This window comes from Drosophila tropicalis, unplaced genomic scaffold, assembly GCF_018151085.1.
Source record: "Drosophila tropicalis isolate 14030-0801.00 unplaced genomic scaffold, ASM1815108v1 contig_593, whole genome shotgun sequence".
NCBI classification, from domain to species: domain Eukaryota; kingdom Metazoa; phylum Arthropoda; class Insecta; order Diptera; family Drosophilidae; genus Drosophila; species Drosophila tropicalis.
In genome coordinates, this window is record NW_027173070.1 from 10432726 (window position 1) to 10450136 (window position 17411).

Consider the following 17411-nt stretch of genomic DNA (forward strand, 5'->3'; position numbering starts at 1 on the left):
CAAGACTTGTCCTTGCGGCTCTTGCGGGTTTCAGCAACTTTGCCAACTCTGCACCAAATGTCACATCATGTGGTATAAACAGCAAGCAGCAGCAAAGGCAGTTAAATACTTACTTTCTATAGTAATAGTAAACTAGAACAATTTACAGAAGGATGAAGTGGTGAGATGGGACCAAAAGGATTTTGTGCTTGCAACTGGGCCAACTAAATTATGATTATAGTGCAATGCAGTCCACATAAATGAGCTCTAAATGCCAATTTATGCCAGCCATTTACTTGCTAAATCTTACTCTCTTTCTCTTCATCCTACCCTAGTCCTGCTTTTCAACTTTTCTCTATGCAATCCTTTCGATATTATAAGCCTTAAATTTATGACATCAAACTTGCACTAAGCTTTAGTTATTACCAACTTTTTTAATAAGTTTAAAAAAAAAGAAATATTCACTTTGTTATTAAATGACATAAACAGAATATTAATTATCAATTCTAGAGCCGGCAAACAAAATTCCAAAAGAATTTAAAACGTCTGAATAATCCAACTGGGAGAATATTAAGACTATAAATTACTAAAAAATATGTTAACAAAAAAACAAATCTTTTTAAGTTGGATAATTGTATATGGTATATACAAACATATTAATTTAACTTTAAGTCTCAGAAAATCCATTTAAAACATCTTTAAAAAATTCAGAAAAATTGGAAAAGTTATTGAAGTTTCAATATTTTCTAACTGAGACCGTAATGGAGTGAAATAGTTGAATCAATAAAATTTTAATATTTGTTAAATATTTAAGAAAGTTTGCAAAGAGATTGTAATGTTGACTTGAACTTTTCTTTAATGAAAACATAATTGTTTTTAGTTTCGGACCTAGAGTCGGAAGTAGCAAGAGGTTTGACTTTAAAATCTCCTTCGAATCCTCCTCAGTTAGACTTTAAATTGTTTAAAGTATCTTATTTTTTAAATTTAGTCTAAGTAATCGACTTCAGTTTTCAATTACTTTAATTGGATACTTGGAATGATACTGTAAGATCACGATTAGCTGAAAGCATAAATATTGTTATACTTTTCGCGTTATTTGCACTTCTCCAAAGAACTCTCATTTTGTACAGTGATATCCCTTTTTGAGGGACACATGAGCAGGTATAGTCTAGTGGTGCGGAGGATCGAGACAATATATTTTAAACATATTGTTTTAAATTCCTCAAAAAACGGCCAATTGAGCTTTATCTTTAAGTGATTTAAATAAAATGATCACACAAAATTTAACGAAATTTCATCTTAATTAAACTAAACAAGGGTCAATTGCCATTCTTGTTTCCTAAGATATCTTGCTTAAAAGGACTTGTTTGCCCATTGTTTTGTTTCTTCCTTGACTTTATTTTAAACCTCTCCAAGAAAACCAAAAAAAAGGCTGAAGTGCCAATTTATTGACATTCTATTCAAAGCATTATCGATCGAGTTTAACTGAAATCCACCCAACCAAGTGTCTACTGTACATATATGCATATTAAATTCGTTTTTTATGCCTCTTTAATAACTTTCCAAGACTTTAATGCTTCCCTAGCGAGGATATAAAAAACCACGTGCATCCTAAACAATTGATGAAACAATTGTCTGAAATTCCCTCAGCTGTATCCTATGTTGATATGCAAATTAAAATTACAATTTGAAACTGAACACAACAACAGATGTAAAAATTTAAATTCAAACATTTTTGTTTTGTTTTTTGTTAAACCATTTTCAAGGCCCTTTTCAGTGGCTAATTGCATTCTAAATTTTAATTGTTTATAGATTTTCATTCTTGTTGTAGTTCCATTCATTAATTAAGTAAACCATAAGAAGATTAAATAATTGTTTTCTATGATGAATGAAAAAATACAACAAAAAATGTTTAATTTTGTTTTGTTAAACAAAAATAATGCAAATAGATAATGAATTTTTGTTAAAAACATCGCTAAAGCGAAATTTATATATATCTATATAGAAAGACTTTTGAGACATGCAGAATTCAAACTTATTTGATTGTTGTGTATTTTTTTTTTTTTTTTTTTTGTATATTTCGTTACAATTATTTAAGGTATAAATGATGCAAATTGTCTGAATGTGTGATTTTTAATCCGAGAAACTATCGCTCCAATAGGTTGTTGTCAATGGGGCCACCGATTTGAATAGATCTCTGCCTTGGGATGAAGTATTGTCACCCCGTTTACTGTGCGCTTGTTGTTGGTAGTGATGTTTCTGTTGTTGCTGATGATGATGTTGTTGTTGCTGCTGATGATGATATTGGTTACTCTCTTGGGGTGGATAACGCGTACACATTGTACTCTGATGACGCTGCAAACGTTGCTGGGTTAGGAAAGTGCGTTGACAACGTTTACACTCATAGATGACACCATGTTCATCATGCTTTATGGCCATATGACGCTTCAGTTCGGAGCGCATTTTAAATATCTGCGAACAGAGTTCACAGCGGAATTGTGAACGCTCCTGATCGTGACGTTCCATGTGAGTTTTATATGCCTTTTGGACCTTGAAACGCTTATTGCATATCTGGCAATAGAAGTCATTGCGATGGGATATATGGGTTTTACGATGCAAAACCCAAGATTGCTTGCGGGGAAAACTCATATCACAGAAATCACATTCAAAGGGTCCCTGTGAGGAGCCGAGATTTTTCCTTTTTCCCACACTGCCGCTGCCGCTGCCAGCATCATCGTCGGCCTGCCTTTTTTAGGTCTTCCCGGGCGGCCTGGTGCACGTTTCCGTTTTTCACTGATATCCGAATCAGCGGAATCACTATCGGCACTACTCGAATTGGCCACATCCGAAACCTTGAATTCCACATCATCTTCTTCCTCCTCATCGCTAGCTGAACTAGACACGGGAGCATCAATGACCACATAGCCACGGGGACGTCGCACTTTGTTTTTACTACGCGATAAACGCTTGCGCAGATCCTTTTCCGTGGTCTCCAGTTGAGTCTTCAGTTTGATAGCCATATTTAGGGTAGCCAAACAATGGCGGCATATGAATTGGGGCATAAAATCTTTTAGAGCTATGCTTAGGTTGGGACAAATGACTAGCAGAAGCTCAGCGGGCGTTTGAGTTGCCGGTGGTATCAATGACTTCTTAAACAAACTGACCAATTGCTCGCTATCTTTTGTGGTGCATACACGACATTGATTCTCATCGACGGGCTCTTCTTCTTTCTTTTGCTTCGTTTCGGTGGCAGATTGTGATTCTGGTGAAGTTTTATTATCATCCTTGGCTGTGGGTTCATCACCTAGAATCAATTCTGCTTCTTCATCTGCTTCGTCCTCGGCGTCGTCTCCCTCTTCATCTTGCTGCTCTTCGTCCTCCCCCTCCTCACCATCGTCTTCCTCTTCGGCATCGTCCTCGTTGTTCTCTTCATCCTCTTCGGTAGTAATTTCCTTCTCCTTGTTACTCTCTACAGGTTGTTCTTCAGTTGATTCCTGCACCTCTTTACCTTCAGTTGACTCCACAGGTTTATCACTCTCGGTGACAGTTGACTTCCCCTTGGCATCAGTTTTATCGTCTTTCGTATTTTTACTACTAATCTCCTTATTAGTCTCATTGATAAGACGAGGAACTTCCTCTTCAGGGATTTCATCCTCTAAATATTCCACTTCGCCCATTGGCTCATCTTCAGCACTGGCTTCGCCCTGCAAAAGCAACAAACACACAATTTTTAGTCATTGCTTCACCTTCTTCGACTCCTCCCTCTCATACTAACCTCTTCCAGGTATTCTATAATCCCACCAGCAGCGTCCGAAGCCACATTTGTTGCTTCTTGAGTTCCTGCTGCGGCTGCTTCTTCTGTTGTTGCATTGGCATTTCCATTTGTTAATGCCGATTCCATTTTGAATTAATTTCACTTATTTGTTATTAATCTTTTGCTTCGTATTGTTGTTGTTTTCGTTTATGTTTCCGTTTTCGTAGCTCTTTTGGCGCCCCGCCGGTAAAATGCAATAATTCCAAATTATTTAGAATTGTTTTCCCTCTCCAACGAAATTTTAACAATTTATCGTTTATGTGTTAATTGGTTTTGCTTTTGCACACTTTTTTAATTAAAAATCGTTAGTTTATTTTATTAAATTTTCAATTTTTTTAACTTTTTGCGGAGGTAAGCCTGTACTGCAGCCATATTTTTTTCACTCTCAGCTGTGTGCGGTAATCAGGTATCGATAACATTTTCCGATAGGCATGGCGCATGCTCAAAAGTACTCGATAAGTGGCGGGAAAAATTCAACTAATAAATATCTACATAAATATTATTTATTAAATAAGCCAATTTCAATTATTTGATCTGAAATAAAATTTATGAAGGATAACGCCATAAACGGAATGAATGATAATTGTTATATGTTATTAAAAATAAAAGAAAATATTTGAATGAATGAAATTTATATTTTTCTCATTTATTTTTTTCTATTACAAAATTTCCTAACTCTAATTTGTATGTTATGCTAATTTAATGTAATGGACTTTTTTTTATGCTAAAGTTAAGTTGTATAAACTGATGCAAAATTGAAAAACAAATATTTTTCTCTATATAAAAAAAACAGAAGCTATCTCAATCCTTTATTTTTTCTATCTTTTTCTGAATTTAAATTCGAATGCTAAAGGCAAACTTGTTTTTTTTCCATTTAAACATAGCGAATTATGAATGCTTTTTGAACAAAATTACAATTTTGTTTTCAAATTGAAATAACACTTGTAAAGTGGATTATATAAAGTTTACAACTTTCTCATCGTTAGCCATAAAATTTTCTTGTTTTTCCGCTCCTCTCAAAACCATTTTACCTCTACCACAATGAGTTCCTTGGAAAAGCTTTCCCGCAGCGGCTTTACAAGAAAAATAAAACGTGATTTGCATAAATTTTGATACACTTTTGCAGAAATGTTTCGCATTTTTATTATATACACTTCAATAAAAGGAAAAATAAAAATAAGGTAAGGTGAAAAGAGCATATTAATATTGCTCGGTTGTTTAAGCACACGCAAAAGAAGCAGCTTAGTCACTCTGTTTAAAGAAAGCACATACATAGTACTAGCAAAACAATCTGGTTAAGTGATAAGAATTTAACAAAAATTCAAAGGCAACTGAAAGTGGGCGGAGCTGAATATAGTTTATCCAGGCTCTTAGAGTGTGTACATATTTTTATTTATTTTATTTTTTTTTTTTTGCACTTAAATAGGACAAAGTGTCCTTTGGTTTTTTTTTTCCACTTTGGTCATATGTAAATATTGTCATTAAAAACAATTTGAACATTTCAGTAAAATCAAGAAATAAAAAAATGGAATAAATATATATTCATTGGACATTAATTTCAATTATCAGTACCGTGTTGAGCCCAACAACACACCGACCCCCCACATTCCATTTGCCCTCCCTTTGGCAATGGTCCATTTGCGTTAACAGGTCCTGTCAGTGTTAAAGCTTTCTCCTCCTTTCATGGTTCGTTTTTTCTAGGCTTTATATTGTTTTTTTTTTTTTTTTTTTTGCTTGATTTACGTCAACAATTATCAGCGAGAAACGTGCACGAGGATGTCTACATTCCTCAACATAGAAACAGCAAAACCATCATTTGACATGGTCGCCATGGTGACCCTGTTTAGCTCTCGGCTGTGATTGTAGATGGGTTTCCGGTTGGTTGAATGGGGTGCCATGGGCTGGCGTTTGGGCCCGCTTTGTTGGTTTGGGCAAGTTTTCTCTGACGCCTTGTTTGGTTAGATGGTATAAGTAACAAGATAAATATAGCATTACTTTCAGGGTTTGCCTTCAACGTCGAAGCCGTTGCCGCCGGCTGGAAGTGATAACAGAAAATAAAAAACGGCCATAGAAAAAAAAAACGACACTCGACGACCATGTCAACTGAAAATGACATGCGCGTCCAACTTCCCCCCAGAGGCGGCGTGTTCGCAGAATGATTAATTATGCAACAGCGTCAACTCAGGAGCCAACAGCATCCTTTCCCTTTAGCCAACTTCATCTGAATAGCAAACAGACGCCATATGTTGCTTGTTGAAAGGCTTAAACGAACATGAAACGTATCTACACGAAACATTATGAAAACTTGTTCAAGGAACTCGAACTAAATCAAATTGAATTTTATTTATTCATTATGGCTTTAATTTAGTTAGTTCGAGGTCACTTTTTAACACTTCTTGAAGGCATTTTAATGAATTTGAATCAAAGTTAAAGTTTGGCATATTTAAAATTGACTAGTTACAAGAAATTTAAAGCTTAGTTAATAACTTCTTTTAAATCAATATCGAATTATTCATATCCTTTTAAAGAATTGCAAGAGACAAGATTTGTGGGTTTATTTTTGAGGAATTTTTAACCAGAAAGAGAAAAACTATAACTCTTCTTTAAGATCTTTATAGGCCAGAAGTCAGTGTATACAATAAAAATTTCTAAGTGTAATTATTCTATTTTATAGTAATCAGATTCGAATTCGCTTTTTCGGAGTATGGGGCTGACTGAAATGATTCTGGGATATAAATTGGCATAGGGATTAATTGGCAGTTGGGATTGAAATTGGGATTTTTTTATTTTATGGGCTAATACCCCACAATCCTTTAAATGTTTGATCCTTTCAAAAACCTTCTTGTAGACTGTACTTCATTTACTTAAACTCGTGACTGTCAAATTGTCAAAATATCCATTAAATTTTATTCAAAGTCGAAAATAACAAATTTAACTAGATTCATTCGGATATGGAACATTTTTTAACTTTTCAAAAAACGAAAAAGAATGTTTATTCAAACCCCACCTGTCTCTCATTAATCACTTTAGCTATTTGAGTGACAAAGGAAATAAATGAAGAAAGGAAATGCAAAAGAAAAATGAAAAATATTCACAATTACTTTTCTCAAACTTGTCACAGTTTATGAAATATTTTTTAGACCTGGTTATAAGACTTCCCTCTAATGGCTGACAGCACTCGTTAACAAGGAAATTAATTTCACTTTGTGTGACCTTTAAAATCAATTAATTAAAACTTATTCATTTTCCAAGCTAAACTCATTCAAGGAAGCACTAGAAAAGTTTTAGCTATTGTGCTGCTTTAATTTCAAGTTCTTACTTATTGTTTGTTCTCTTTGTACAATAAATACATATCTACTAATAATAGAAGGAGAGTTTATAAATACCCAAATACCTGTATAGTTAACTGTCTTTGCCCCATTGATACTTTCCGAGAGCCTTAACTAATTGACGCTTGAATGCAAATTAAAAACTTTATAAATAATAAAAATAATAATAAGCAAACACAATGAAATTCTACTGTTGGCTAAAAGGAATAATAAATTATGTTTCAATTTAAATTTGCATATTTTATTTCAATGAATTGAGTAGAGAGTAGAGAGTCTGATTAAAAAATTGCTTTACAAATAAATTATTTTTGCTATTGACCCAAAAATAAAAAAGAAAAATAAACAAATGCACAATTGTTTGCATTTGTTTTGCATATTTCATAGATCAAGCGAAGTTAAAACCAAATTCATATTTATATTGGTAACACATTTAATCCGATTCAAGTAACATTTGCAATTTCATCATGTCAGAAATGTAAATATCCAAATGTAAACAGACATATTATATGGGCTAAAAGTATGTTTGTGTGTGTGTGTGTGTGTGCGGATATTACTTACTTCCAGAGAAGCACGTACATGTGCATTTGATACATACTTTTGCCACATCAGATAATTGAATAAGCCAAAAAGCACCTAAACACACAGTACATAGAGGAGCAAACATCAGCCAGAGGCGTGACATTTGTTGGCCAAAAGGATATACAGTAACTCTCTTTCTCTGCTTCTCTCTTACACTTGGCAGCTTGAAATGCGATAAGAACATTCTTTTTTAAGTTTTTAGTCAAACAAAAAACTTTATTTTCAAAGGTCTCAGGCTACATAAAGAATTCGCCAAGTAACTTCTGATAGACAAAGTTTAAAAGAACTTCAAATAACTTAAGTGGTGCACCATAATCCGTTTGAATATTAAATTGTAAGAAAAAGAATTGTCATAAGTGAATCTTAAGCTAGAAGATTTTTAAATCATATGCACCGCAAAAGGTCAGCAAGAAGCACAATATTACAAAACACAAAACCAGTTGAGAATTGCAAAAAGATGATTGCAACCACTTACATAAGCTGGCTTATAGATTATTGAATGGAATCCCTATTGTTGTCAATTCAATTATTGTATTAGTGGGTATTAAACCCCTTAAACAAAATCAATGTTTGTGCCCATTCCTATATGCATATATTTATTTAATTAAAACAAATTTTCAGACAACAATCACAAAGCCAAAGCACGTGGTATTTCGGATGCCACAAACAAATGTGTAATTTAGTGAAATTTGATTTGGTAAACAAATTGTAATTATAATAATAATGTAATTACAGAGAAACGTTGTTTAAATTGTTATGGCAAGTCGAAAATACAATTTATTTAAAGTCAACTTTGTTGCTCCTAAAATAAGACTCAATAAATAATTTGTTGTTTATTTTGTTGTTTAAACCATAATTGCCAAGGAAAACTAATTTAACGAAAATCTGCTAAACTAATCTACATAAGTAAAACAAATTCTTTTCGAGCATTTTCGTTTCAATACTTTTTCTCGACTGCTTTTCTTTTACTTTACCAACACTGAAGACTAGTGTTGGCAACAAAGAGTAGAGAAATTTTTTAAACTATTTTTATTTCAATTGGTCGACATTTTCAAAACTCATTTAACTCCACTTTTTAAAATTTCAAGTAAATTTCCAATTTGGTTTTAATTTTTTAAAACTTCTTTTTAGCTTCATTTCACTTTTTACTCTCCATATTGATATATTTATTATTAAACCAAGGATTTGAAATAAAATAATAAAACAGAATTCATTTAGCAGCTAAGAAACATTTTGTTATGGAGAAATAAGAATAATGAATATACTTACATACATATGTACATATATCTAAATATTAAGTATACGCAGGGTGTGGCAGCCGAACTATGCACAAGTTAACGAACCTTACGATTAAGATGGCTAAAGGTTAAACAATATTAAAGCAGAAAAACTTTTTATTTAATATGCAAATTGAATGAAAACTATTTTAATGAAAAGAACTCGGAATTTGTAAATTATAAAAGTTCGCCCCCCCGCAGCTAAAGAAAAAAAAAACTATCTACTACCGTTTGAAATATTTCCTTTTCTGTTTTTTTGGATAGGACTAGAAGGACGGGCCGACATATGCATGTCATTCCGTTGTCAGTCTGTCTTACAATTGAGATGACATCCCGACGTGTATCACTTTTTCTGGGGAAGAGGCCGACTTTCCTCAAAAGAAAAATAAAAAAGCAATATTAAACAAACTCGAGCTTAACGGCATTTTCATGTCTGATGGCTAATGCTCTCCCGAAATCCATCAAAAAAAATATGCAAAGATACTTGCAAAAAAGTTAGCCACATCAATCTGCCCCCGCCCTAACCTCCTGCTGAGCTTGGCCCTACCGAACTTTAGTCTGGTCAAGATACCTTAAAGCTTGGCAATGCTTTATTTATTGTATTAAAGTTGTGGCCTCAATGGGGGCAAAAAGAATTGTGAATTTGCACCTGACAGGTGAAGGTTCACTGACTGAATTAGCGAGACAAGTGAATAAATCGAATTTATCTGCATATGTAGGAAAATTCTAATGAAAATTGACATACGCATTAGTATGCCATTTTATTTCTCATATTCTTTTTCCCTCTCATTGATTTATTAGCAAGTTAATATTTTCTTTTTTTTTCGTTGGACTAGACATGTTATGGAAAATTAATTATGTTGTACATTCTATTCAAAATGTTAGTAATTAGCACTGCTCTTTCTCTCTCTCTCTCCCTCTCTCTCTCTCTCTCTCTCTCTCTCTCTCTCTCTCTCTCTCTCTCTTCATCATTAATTAATCTTTTATTTCATTCTGTTGGATGTCACTTGCATATGAGTCGAGATATGTATGTTCATCTTGAAATTAAGGCCAAAGTCACAAAAGGACTTGGCTAAATGCAAGTGAAATTCTTGCTTAATGAGTCGTTAGCCAGTGAAAATGTTTAATGAGCAGAAACAAAACCAAAAAAAGACAGAGAATATCCAAAAAAAAATAACAATCCCAAAGAAAAGGCGACAAGGAAATGTTGTACCAAAAAATAACAAAAAACATTCGTTTTTACGCTTATTCTTAAAGTGGCCATAATTCTGTTACATAAAGGTGAGCTAATGGAATTCCTTAGCCACGTTTAGCTCATAAATGAGCTCCATTAAATCAAGATTATCTTTTTCTTTAACAAATTACCTTATTTTCATGCACATTTTCCAAAAATGTACAAACAAATATTTGATTTTAATCAAAAGTCAATTGAGAAGCTTAACAATGCAAAAGAAGCAAAAGTCATAACAATTAAAAGTTTATTAAAAAATAAAAAGTTTAAAATTATTTTTAATTTGTTGGATTAAATTTGTTGCACATTGGTATTTTTTTGATATTTTCAACCGTTTAACTGTATAATTAATTATTATTCATACGCTAATTCATAAATTAAATTTATGTTCCTTTCCAATCACATCAAATTTAATTTTCAGACCTGCGCAACATCTTCTTAATTGTCTTTTATTGGGAAAGAGATTTAGCAAGAATTGTAATCGCTATAATTATCTTAGAACAAGTGAAAGCTTTTCCAAGGCCAATTGATGCCGGTAAAGGATTTCATGGAATTACATGTTGCAAAGCGTATATAACTACCTAAAATTAGTAAATGTTTTAAGGATGAACTTTGTGAGAATTCACTTGATACTGGCAATTAGCTGCTCTTTTAGATAAAATTAATTGGAAATGCCACCCAAAGGCAATTCCTCACTTGACACAGAATGCACACAGTTATTCTATGTATAAGAAGGAAATATAATAAATGCTAATGCTAATGTTCAGGCTAATTAATTCGACATTAATCAAAATGTTGAAGCTTCTTATCCGACAGATAAAATTATGCAAAATGCCTTCCAGCTTTATATTCATTTCATTGAAAATTTACTCGCCAACTCTCCAAAGAGATATAATCCTTTTCTACCCTACGCAAAATTGGCTACAAAATGCAAACATATGTACATACATACATACATATGTATTTGTTTTTGTATACTCCCAACATGTTTCATAGACCCACATAATTTAACAGGCAAAAAATGGCTGGAAATGTTTGTGAAATACCCTGTTTTTGTAAGCGAATGATTTGGAATTATTCAATCTAAGACATTTGCACTTCTAGTTTAGTCTACAGCGTGTGCTTATACTAATTAGAATGCTTGAAAGTTCTAGAGACGAACCTAGACAAATCTCAGCTCATACCAGCGATATTATAAATATATATATATATATATATGATATAGATATAGAAAAGATAGACGAATTAAAAGCTCTACGGGATACAGGAAACCGAAACTTGAAAGGAATTTTGATTTTGATCTTCCGATCAAGAGATGCCAAACTTAAGCGAATAAGGTTATTAATCTAGTGTGTTCAATAATAGTTAATTTAAATAGTTTTTGAAACATTAAAAACGTAGATAGATAGGGCTAACGTAAATAGATGCATAATATTAAAAAAATAAGTTTCTTCAAACAGTTTTTAAACCTTATTATCGTTTGATTTATTTGTTAGGTGAATTAGGTCGTTATTTTTTTATTTGTTATCCCTTACCCAAACCTTGGAACTCATGGTTTTTCGAGATTTATTTAGATTAAAAGAAGTCTGCGAATTGAATTGAATATGAATATTTTTAAGATGATTAATGTTTTTATTAAACTAATCACCTTCTTGTGAAGCCTTTGAAGGAACATTCTATTAAATTTCATAAGGTTTTAAGAAACATTCAGAACTTAATTCCTACAAATAACTTCAAAGTGTTGAAAGTATTCCAATTTTGCTTTATTTTAATTTACCTTATTGGATGGTTCTGTTCTGGCTGATAGAGCTAATTATTATAAGGTAAACTTAGGGGAACCTAGATTACGACTTACATGACTAAGATGAATAAGATCAGAAATAGATAGTTCTAATAAATGAGATAGATTTGTTACAAACTTCTAGACAATTCATTCTGTTCTTATCATACCCAATTTAACGCTATATTTACAGAGTATCATAGAAACCCTGGGGTAATATGTTTATGCTTCTGCTGCTAATTCTCTTGGTATTTTTTTATACAATAATTTCTTTTTTTTTTTTTTTTTTTTTTTTTGCACACGGCCCAAAAATAATGTTAGAGGCATTACGATAGACTCACACTCAGATATCAAAAATGAAACTGGGGAAAACTGAGTGAGTGCGTTTGTGTTTGTGACAGTAGGCGAAATGGATGGCGGGTGGCGGGTGGCGGTTGGCAAGGAGGGAGGCGATCTATTGTGTTCATTATTATTAATATTGACTGTCAAGTGCTGTGCTCCAATGTGTGTGTGTGTGTGTGTGTGTTTCAGCGTGTGTGTGTTAGTGTGAGTGTGCGGCATCCATAAACATGCCGATAAGCAGGCTTTACGGTTGCGATTTTGGATGGCTGCTCGGTTGGCGATGAGGGGCATGGGGGCTGTCTCATTAGTCTCATGCCTCTTCACACACTTGATTAACAATTCATAAACAACAACATCAACAGGAAAAGAATCATATTATATATACATATTTACTCTAATATATATCTCAATCTGTTTTTTATTTTTTGCTGTTACTGGCGCTGACAATTTTTTGCATTAGACTTAAATTGATTGCCATTTCGGTGAGTTTGCTCTGTGGTGGAGGGGGGTGTAAGAGGAGAGAGTACTTAAAAGCATGTGTGGTGAAAAATTCGTTGTCAAATTTTTTTATTACAACTTTTAACAGCAGATGAGGGGAGTATGTCGGCTAAAAAGCCCGGGTGAATGTTCCACTACAGCTGTTGCCAAAAAAAAAATAAAAGTTGTTCAAAGTCTTTTGACAGTTACACGTGATGATTATGAGCAGACTTTGCTCGTTGGTATCTAAGAGCTGAAGATGTTTAAGACATTTGTGAAAATTTTTACAGATTTCAAAACTATTTTAAAGTCACACAATGTTTATGTTCGTCTGAAGCGAACCTTAAATGCATCCTACACACACACACATACACCCACACACACACGCACTCTCAACACGAAAAACTCATTTTCGCCTTCAGTGGATGCCTTTTGTTAGCCTTCGTCTCTCTATGATGAGCTGCCATAGAAACATAGCTTTTAGAAATGTTGGTCGTCTCTATTAAATTGAGCATAGAAAAGTAATGAATAGGAAGCTATTTGGATCCCTTTTCCATGAATATTGCTGCACGCCATAAATGTGAAACTAGAGACGTTTAGTCTCCTTGAGATTCACATAGTTATTAAATTTGCCGAATGGTAGGTGCTCAAAATGAAGTTAAAAATATGATTAGATTGTTCATAATTTCAGTAGTTTTGGCTTGAAATGGAAAATTAAAATGCAATTCTCTGTATTTCTATCTTATTTCTCATTTAAGTATTTAACTATGTGTACAATAAAAGTAAAAGGTAAAACTTTTGATACTTTGATATATGCCAATTTTTTATGTCATAGATTCCCAAAATCATCAGAAAGATTACTTTCAAAGATTGTTCCTTCTAAAATTCTTTAGTTTTCCAGGTTTAAAGAGATTAAAAGACTGTATCATGATTTCAATAAACCTTAAACTTCTTTTGAATGAATAATTATTAACAAAAGTTTAATAAATTAAATTAAATTCTTAACTTGACAAAACCAACCCAAAAAAGAAAGGTTCAGAACTCCACTTTAAGGCCATGCTTTCTTTTGACCCAACTGATTTCTAATTTTATTTATTAAAAGAAGCAAACTAATTTTTACTAAGAATATACTTAGTTGTTGTTATTTAATAAATCTGTCAGTGTATTAAATGTTTCGGCATTGTCAAAGGTGGCCAAAAGAAAGATTAAAAATGAGAAGAAAAAAAAAAACAAAACCACTGATATAATTTATGTTTTTGAACGGACGACAAAAAAAGATTCTGCACAGAACAAAAGTATTTCACTTTCTTTAAGTTGGTTTTAACTGGTTTTGGTTTTTTCTTTTGGTGAATAAATTAGTATTAGGCGACAAATTTGCTCTCGGCTTTGGGCTTTGATCTTGTTGCGTCTTTTTTTGGTTGTTGTTGTTTTTGTTTTGGGGAAATGCCCAAACCAAAACAAAAGATAAAACTTTGGTTTGGTTTGCTTTGCTTTGGTGGTGGGACAATAACCCGGTGGGCGACCAAACAACATTCTTATGCAAAATCAACTAAAGAAAACAAAAATATGCGAAATATATGAAAATGTTTATAAACAAAATTGTCTAGTGAACTTTCCTTGTCCCGAAATTCCCAAACTCCTAAAGAAACGTTTGTTCTTTAGCGAAACGGGTTTCGTTTTTTGTATTTTTTTTTTTTTTTTTTTTTTTTGTTTTGGTATTGTTGATAATGTTTTTGGGACATTCCGTGGCTTAGCCGCAAACCAGAAATTAACATTATACCCACAGAAATTTCTACTTGTTGTTGATTGGTATAAATAGACTAGGCTAACCGCCTAAACCAATTAGACTTTGATTAAACCTCAGAGAGCAAACACCAACGCAAAAGAAAATAACAAAATTACAAAAAATACAAATATGATGTCGAAATTCTTTGCTCTGTTTGCTGTCATCCTCTTTGCCTTTGTCCTTTCTGCCCAGGCTGCTCCAGCTCCAGCTCCAGCACCAGAACAAATTTTGGATGCTCAAACTGCCATACAGAAAATAATTGGTAAGTGCAAAAACAAAAACGAGAAACACAAAAAAACCAACATTTAAATAAAATTTCGATTTCTCTCTACTCAATGCCATAGCTGCATACAATCGTATTCCAGGCAAATCAGTTGTCCATCCATGGGAAGTGGCCACTCTAATTGACCCCAACACCTTTGTGGCTCACTATTGATGTGACTTTGCTTTGTGCCATGTACCTAAAATTTAGTTTTCGAAATGCCAATGAACAAATGATAAAATAAAATATATATTTAAATGAAAAAATGTATCTATTGGTATTGATTTTCTTTTGCTTTGAAATAATATAGTTCAAAATTATAAGCTAGAAGTGAAATGGGCAAACAGAATCCTTGTGTCTCTACCTCGTGTATCCTCAGAAGTATTATTCATTAGAGAAATAATTTTGTGAGAGAAAAAAAGCCTTAAGATCTTATTAAAAAGCAAAATAGATTTTGATTCGATGTAACTTTGAAAACCAACGAAATGTTGTATTTTTTCGAGGATTTTATCCCAAAATAAAGAACACTTTTGTATATAAATGTTAGGACATGATTGAAAATCGATCAAACATTGACTTAAATACTTTTCATTCGCTTTTTAAAATTATACATAATCCCCATCAGACAATTTTTAATTTTTGAGAATTTAATGCAGACTTATAAAATCATTTTCGAATAAGAATATTGATTTATTTATTTTAATAATTGGTAAAAAATTTACAAAATTACAAATTCGTAAAGTTAAAGTTATTGGAAAATTTGTGAGACACCTTTATAACAATTTTTACCAATTCCTAGACTGTATTTTCACCAATATCTTAAAAAGTTGTCTAAGTTAAAGCTTAATGAAATTAAAATTTAGAATATAATGTGGGAATGGTCTGGCAATCCTATTCAGCCAGCCCTAGTTGAGTCAGCTGACTCAAAAAAGCGCGAGAGAATCTGGCAAGCCGGTCAGAAAAAGAAGTATTAAGAAGACAAAAGTTTAAGACGAAAAGCCGAAAGTGTAAGACGTACAGACGACGAAAAGACGAAAGACATTAAATAATAATAAATTATATCTACTATTATCTAAAAACCAATACTTATCCTAACATTAAATAAAACTATTGTAAAACTCTAACCGGGACTGTGTTTATTCGTAAGACAATACCCCAGTCTCACAATAATTTTACGTTCTTTGGCATCCCATGTCTCAGTTGAAAATATAAGTTAATAATTAGCAGGACTAACAACTCCAATTGGAAAGCTTTTTGATAAGATTCATAATTTTAAGAAATCGTTTAATATTTGTCAAAGTTATAGATTCAATAGTTTAAAAGTTTTTGACCATTTTTTATTTAGAATTTTCTTAACGAAATATTTGTTAATTATTCTCTTTTTGTAAATGAATGAACAATGAATTTAACATTCTAAAAAGTCACGGAGCCTATATCAATTGCTAGGCTTACCCAGAGCTTTACTATTTAGTATTAAACTAAGGATTGAATGTAATCAATTCGAAGTGTCCTAAACGATTTTGGTGTATAGTTTTTCTCCACTTGCTAACATTTTTTCGCACAGTGTAAAGAATTCGTTTAACATATAATATTCCCAACTTATTATGTCACAGATCAGGAATATACAAAGGCAAAATTCTGCAACGGATTTTTTTCAAATTTAAAATGTTTTCTTTTGTATAATCAAAATTAAAATGTCAATTAAATTCATAATAAGCATGCAAATATGATTGACAAAGTTTAAATCCCGTTCGTTTACCAACAACAAGAACAAACAAAACAAAAACTTCCAATCAAGCCAATTAGTTAATGTGTTAAATTATTAATTAAAAAATAAGGATTGAATACCAATTGAAACCATTAAAGCATTTATAATTGGATTCTTGAATAAAAATATTGACACCACATATTATTTTTAAATTATTAATTATACCTTGAATATCATATTACAATTAATTGCATTTAATTTACATGTGCCACAAAATAATTTGTTTCGTTTGGCCTAAAATCATTGAATTCAATTAACAAATTTACATATGTCCAGTTAGTTATTTGTTTAGTCAACCAAATTTCTATAATTAATACAGATAATGAAATGTTTCAATCTATTTCAGTTGGTTTGATTAAATTATATCGTTTTGCAATTTAAACTGATTAATTTAAATATATAATCGTTGGCTAATGTAAACTATGCAAAGTGCTTTTAATGAGGAATTAAACAGTTAGTGCAAGTGCCAACATTGACTTGAGGCAAAAGGAAAACATGTCCTAATTGGCGTTAGTTAAGAACTTAGATGCAGACAGCTATTAAATGCGTTTAACTCTTTGCTCTTAAGTTTGTATGTGCCAGAATCTTCTTTCAGTTGTTGGTCCAACTCTAAACATCAACTTTCTGCCTTCTGTATTTGCCTTTTGTCATTTCATGCCTTAGGGCAGTCTATGCTCTTCATAAACCCCTATCCAGACTGTTATCTGTTTTTGCTGCCTGCTGCAATTTCGTTGCCATGGCTGCAAAATACAATTCTTTGTTCTTTAGAACGCTGTATCAACTGATG

The 17411-nt window shown here is 32.4% G+C and overlaps 3 protein-coding genes across 5 annotated transcripts in view; 1 reads left to right on the forward strand and 2 right to left on the reverse strand.

The window, feature by feature from the left end:
• LOC137577279 (G-protein coupled receptor dmsr-1) overlaps positions 1-17411 on the reverse strand; it is a 61735-nt gene that overhangs the window by 17145 nt on the left and 27179 nt on the right. The window lies entirely within an intron of this gene.
• On the reverse strand, positions 2042-4184 carry LOC137577278 (vascular endothelial zinc finger 1). Its single transcript, XM_068290702.1, is given in 3 exon segments — positions 2042-2726; positions 2729-3683; positions 3755-4184. Coding segments are annotated over 3 exon segments (1695 nt in total). The 5' UTR covers positions 3881-4184; the 3' UTR covers positions 2042-2112.
• LOC137578111 (uncharacterized) lies at positions 14724-15073 on the forward strand. The gene is made up of 2 exons (XM_068291756.1): positions 14724-14856; positions 14939-15073. The coding sequence occupies exons 1-2, from the start codon at positions 14724-14726 to the stop codon at positions 15028-15030; spliced, it is 225 nt and encodes a 74-aa protein (XP_068147857.1). The 3' UTR covers positions 15031-15073.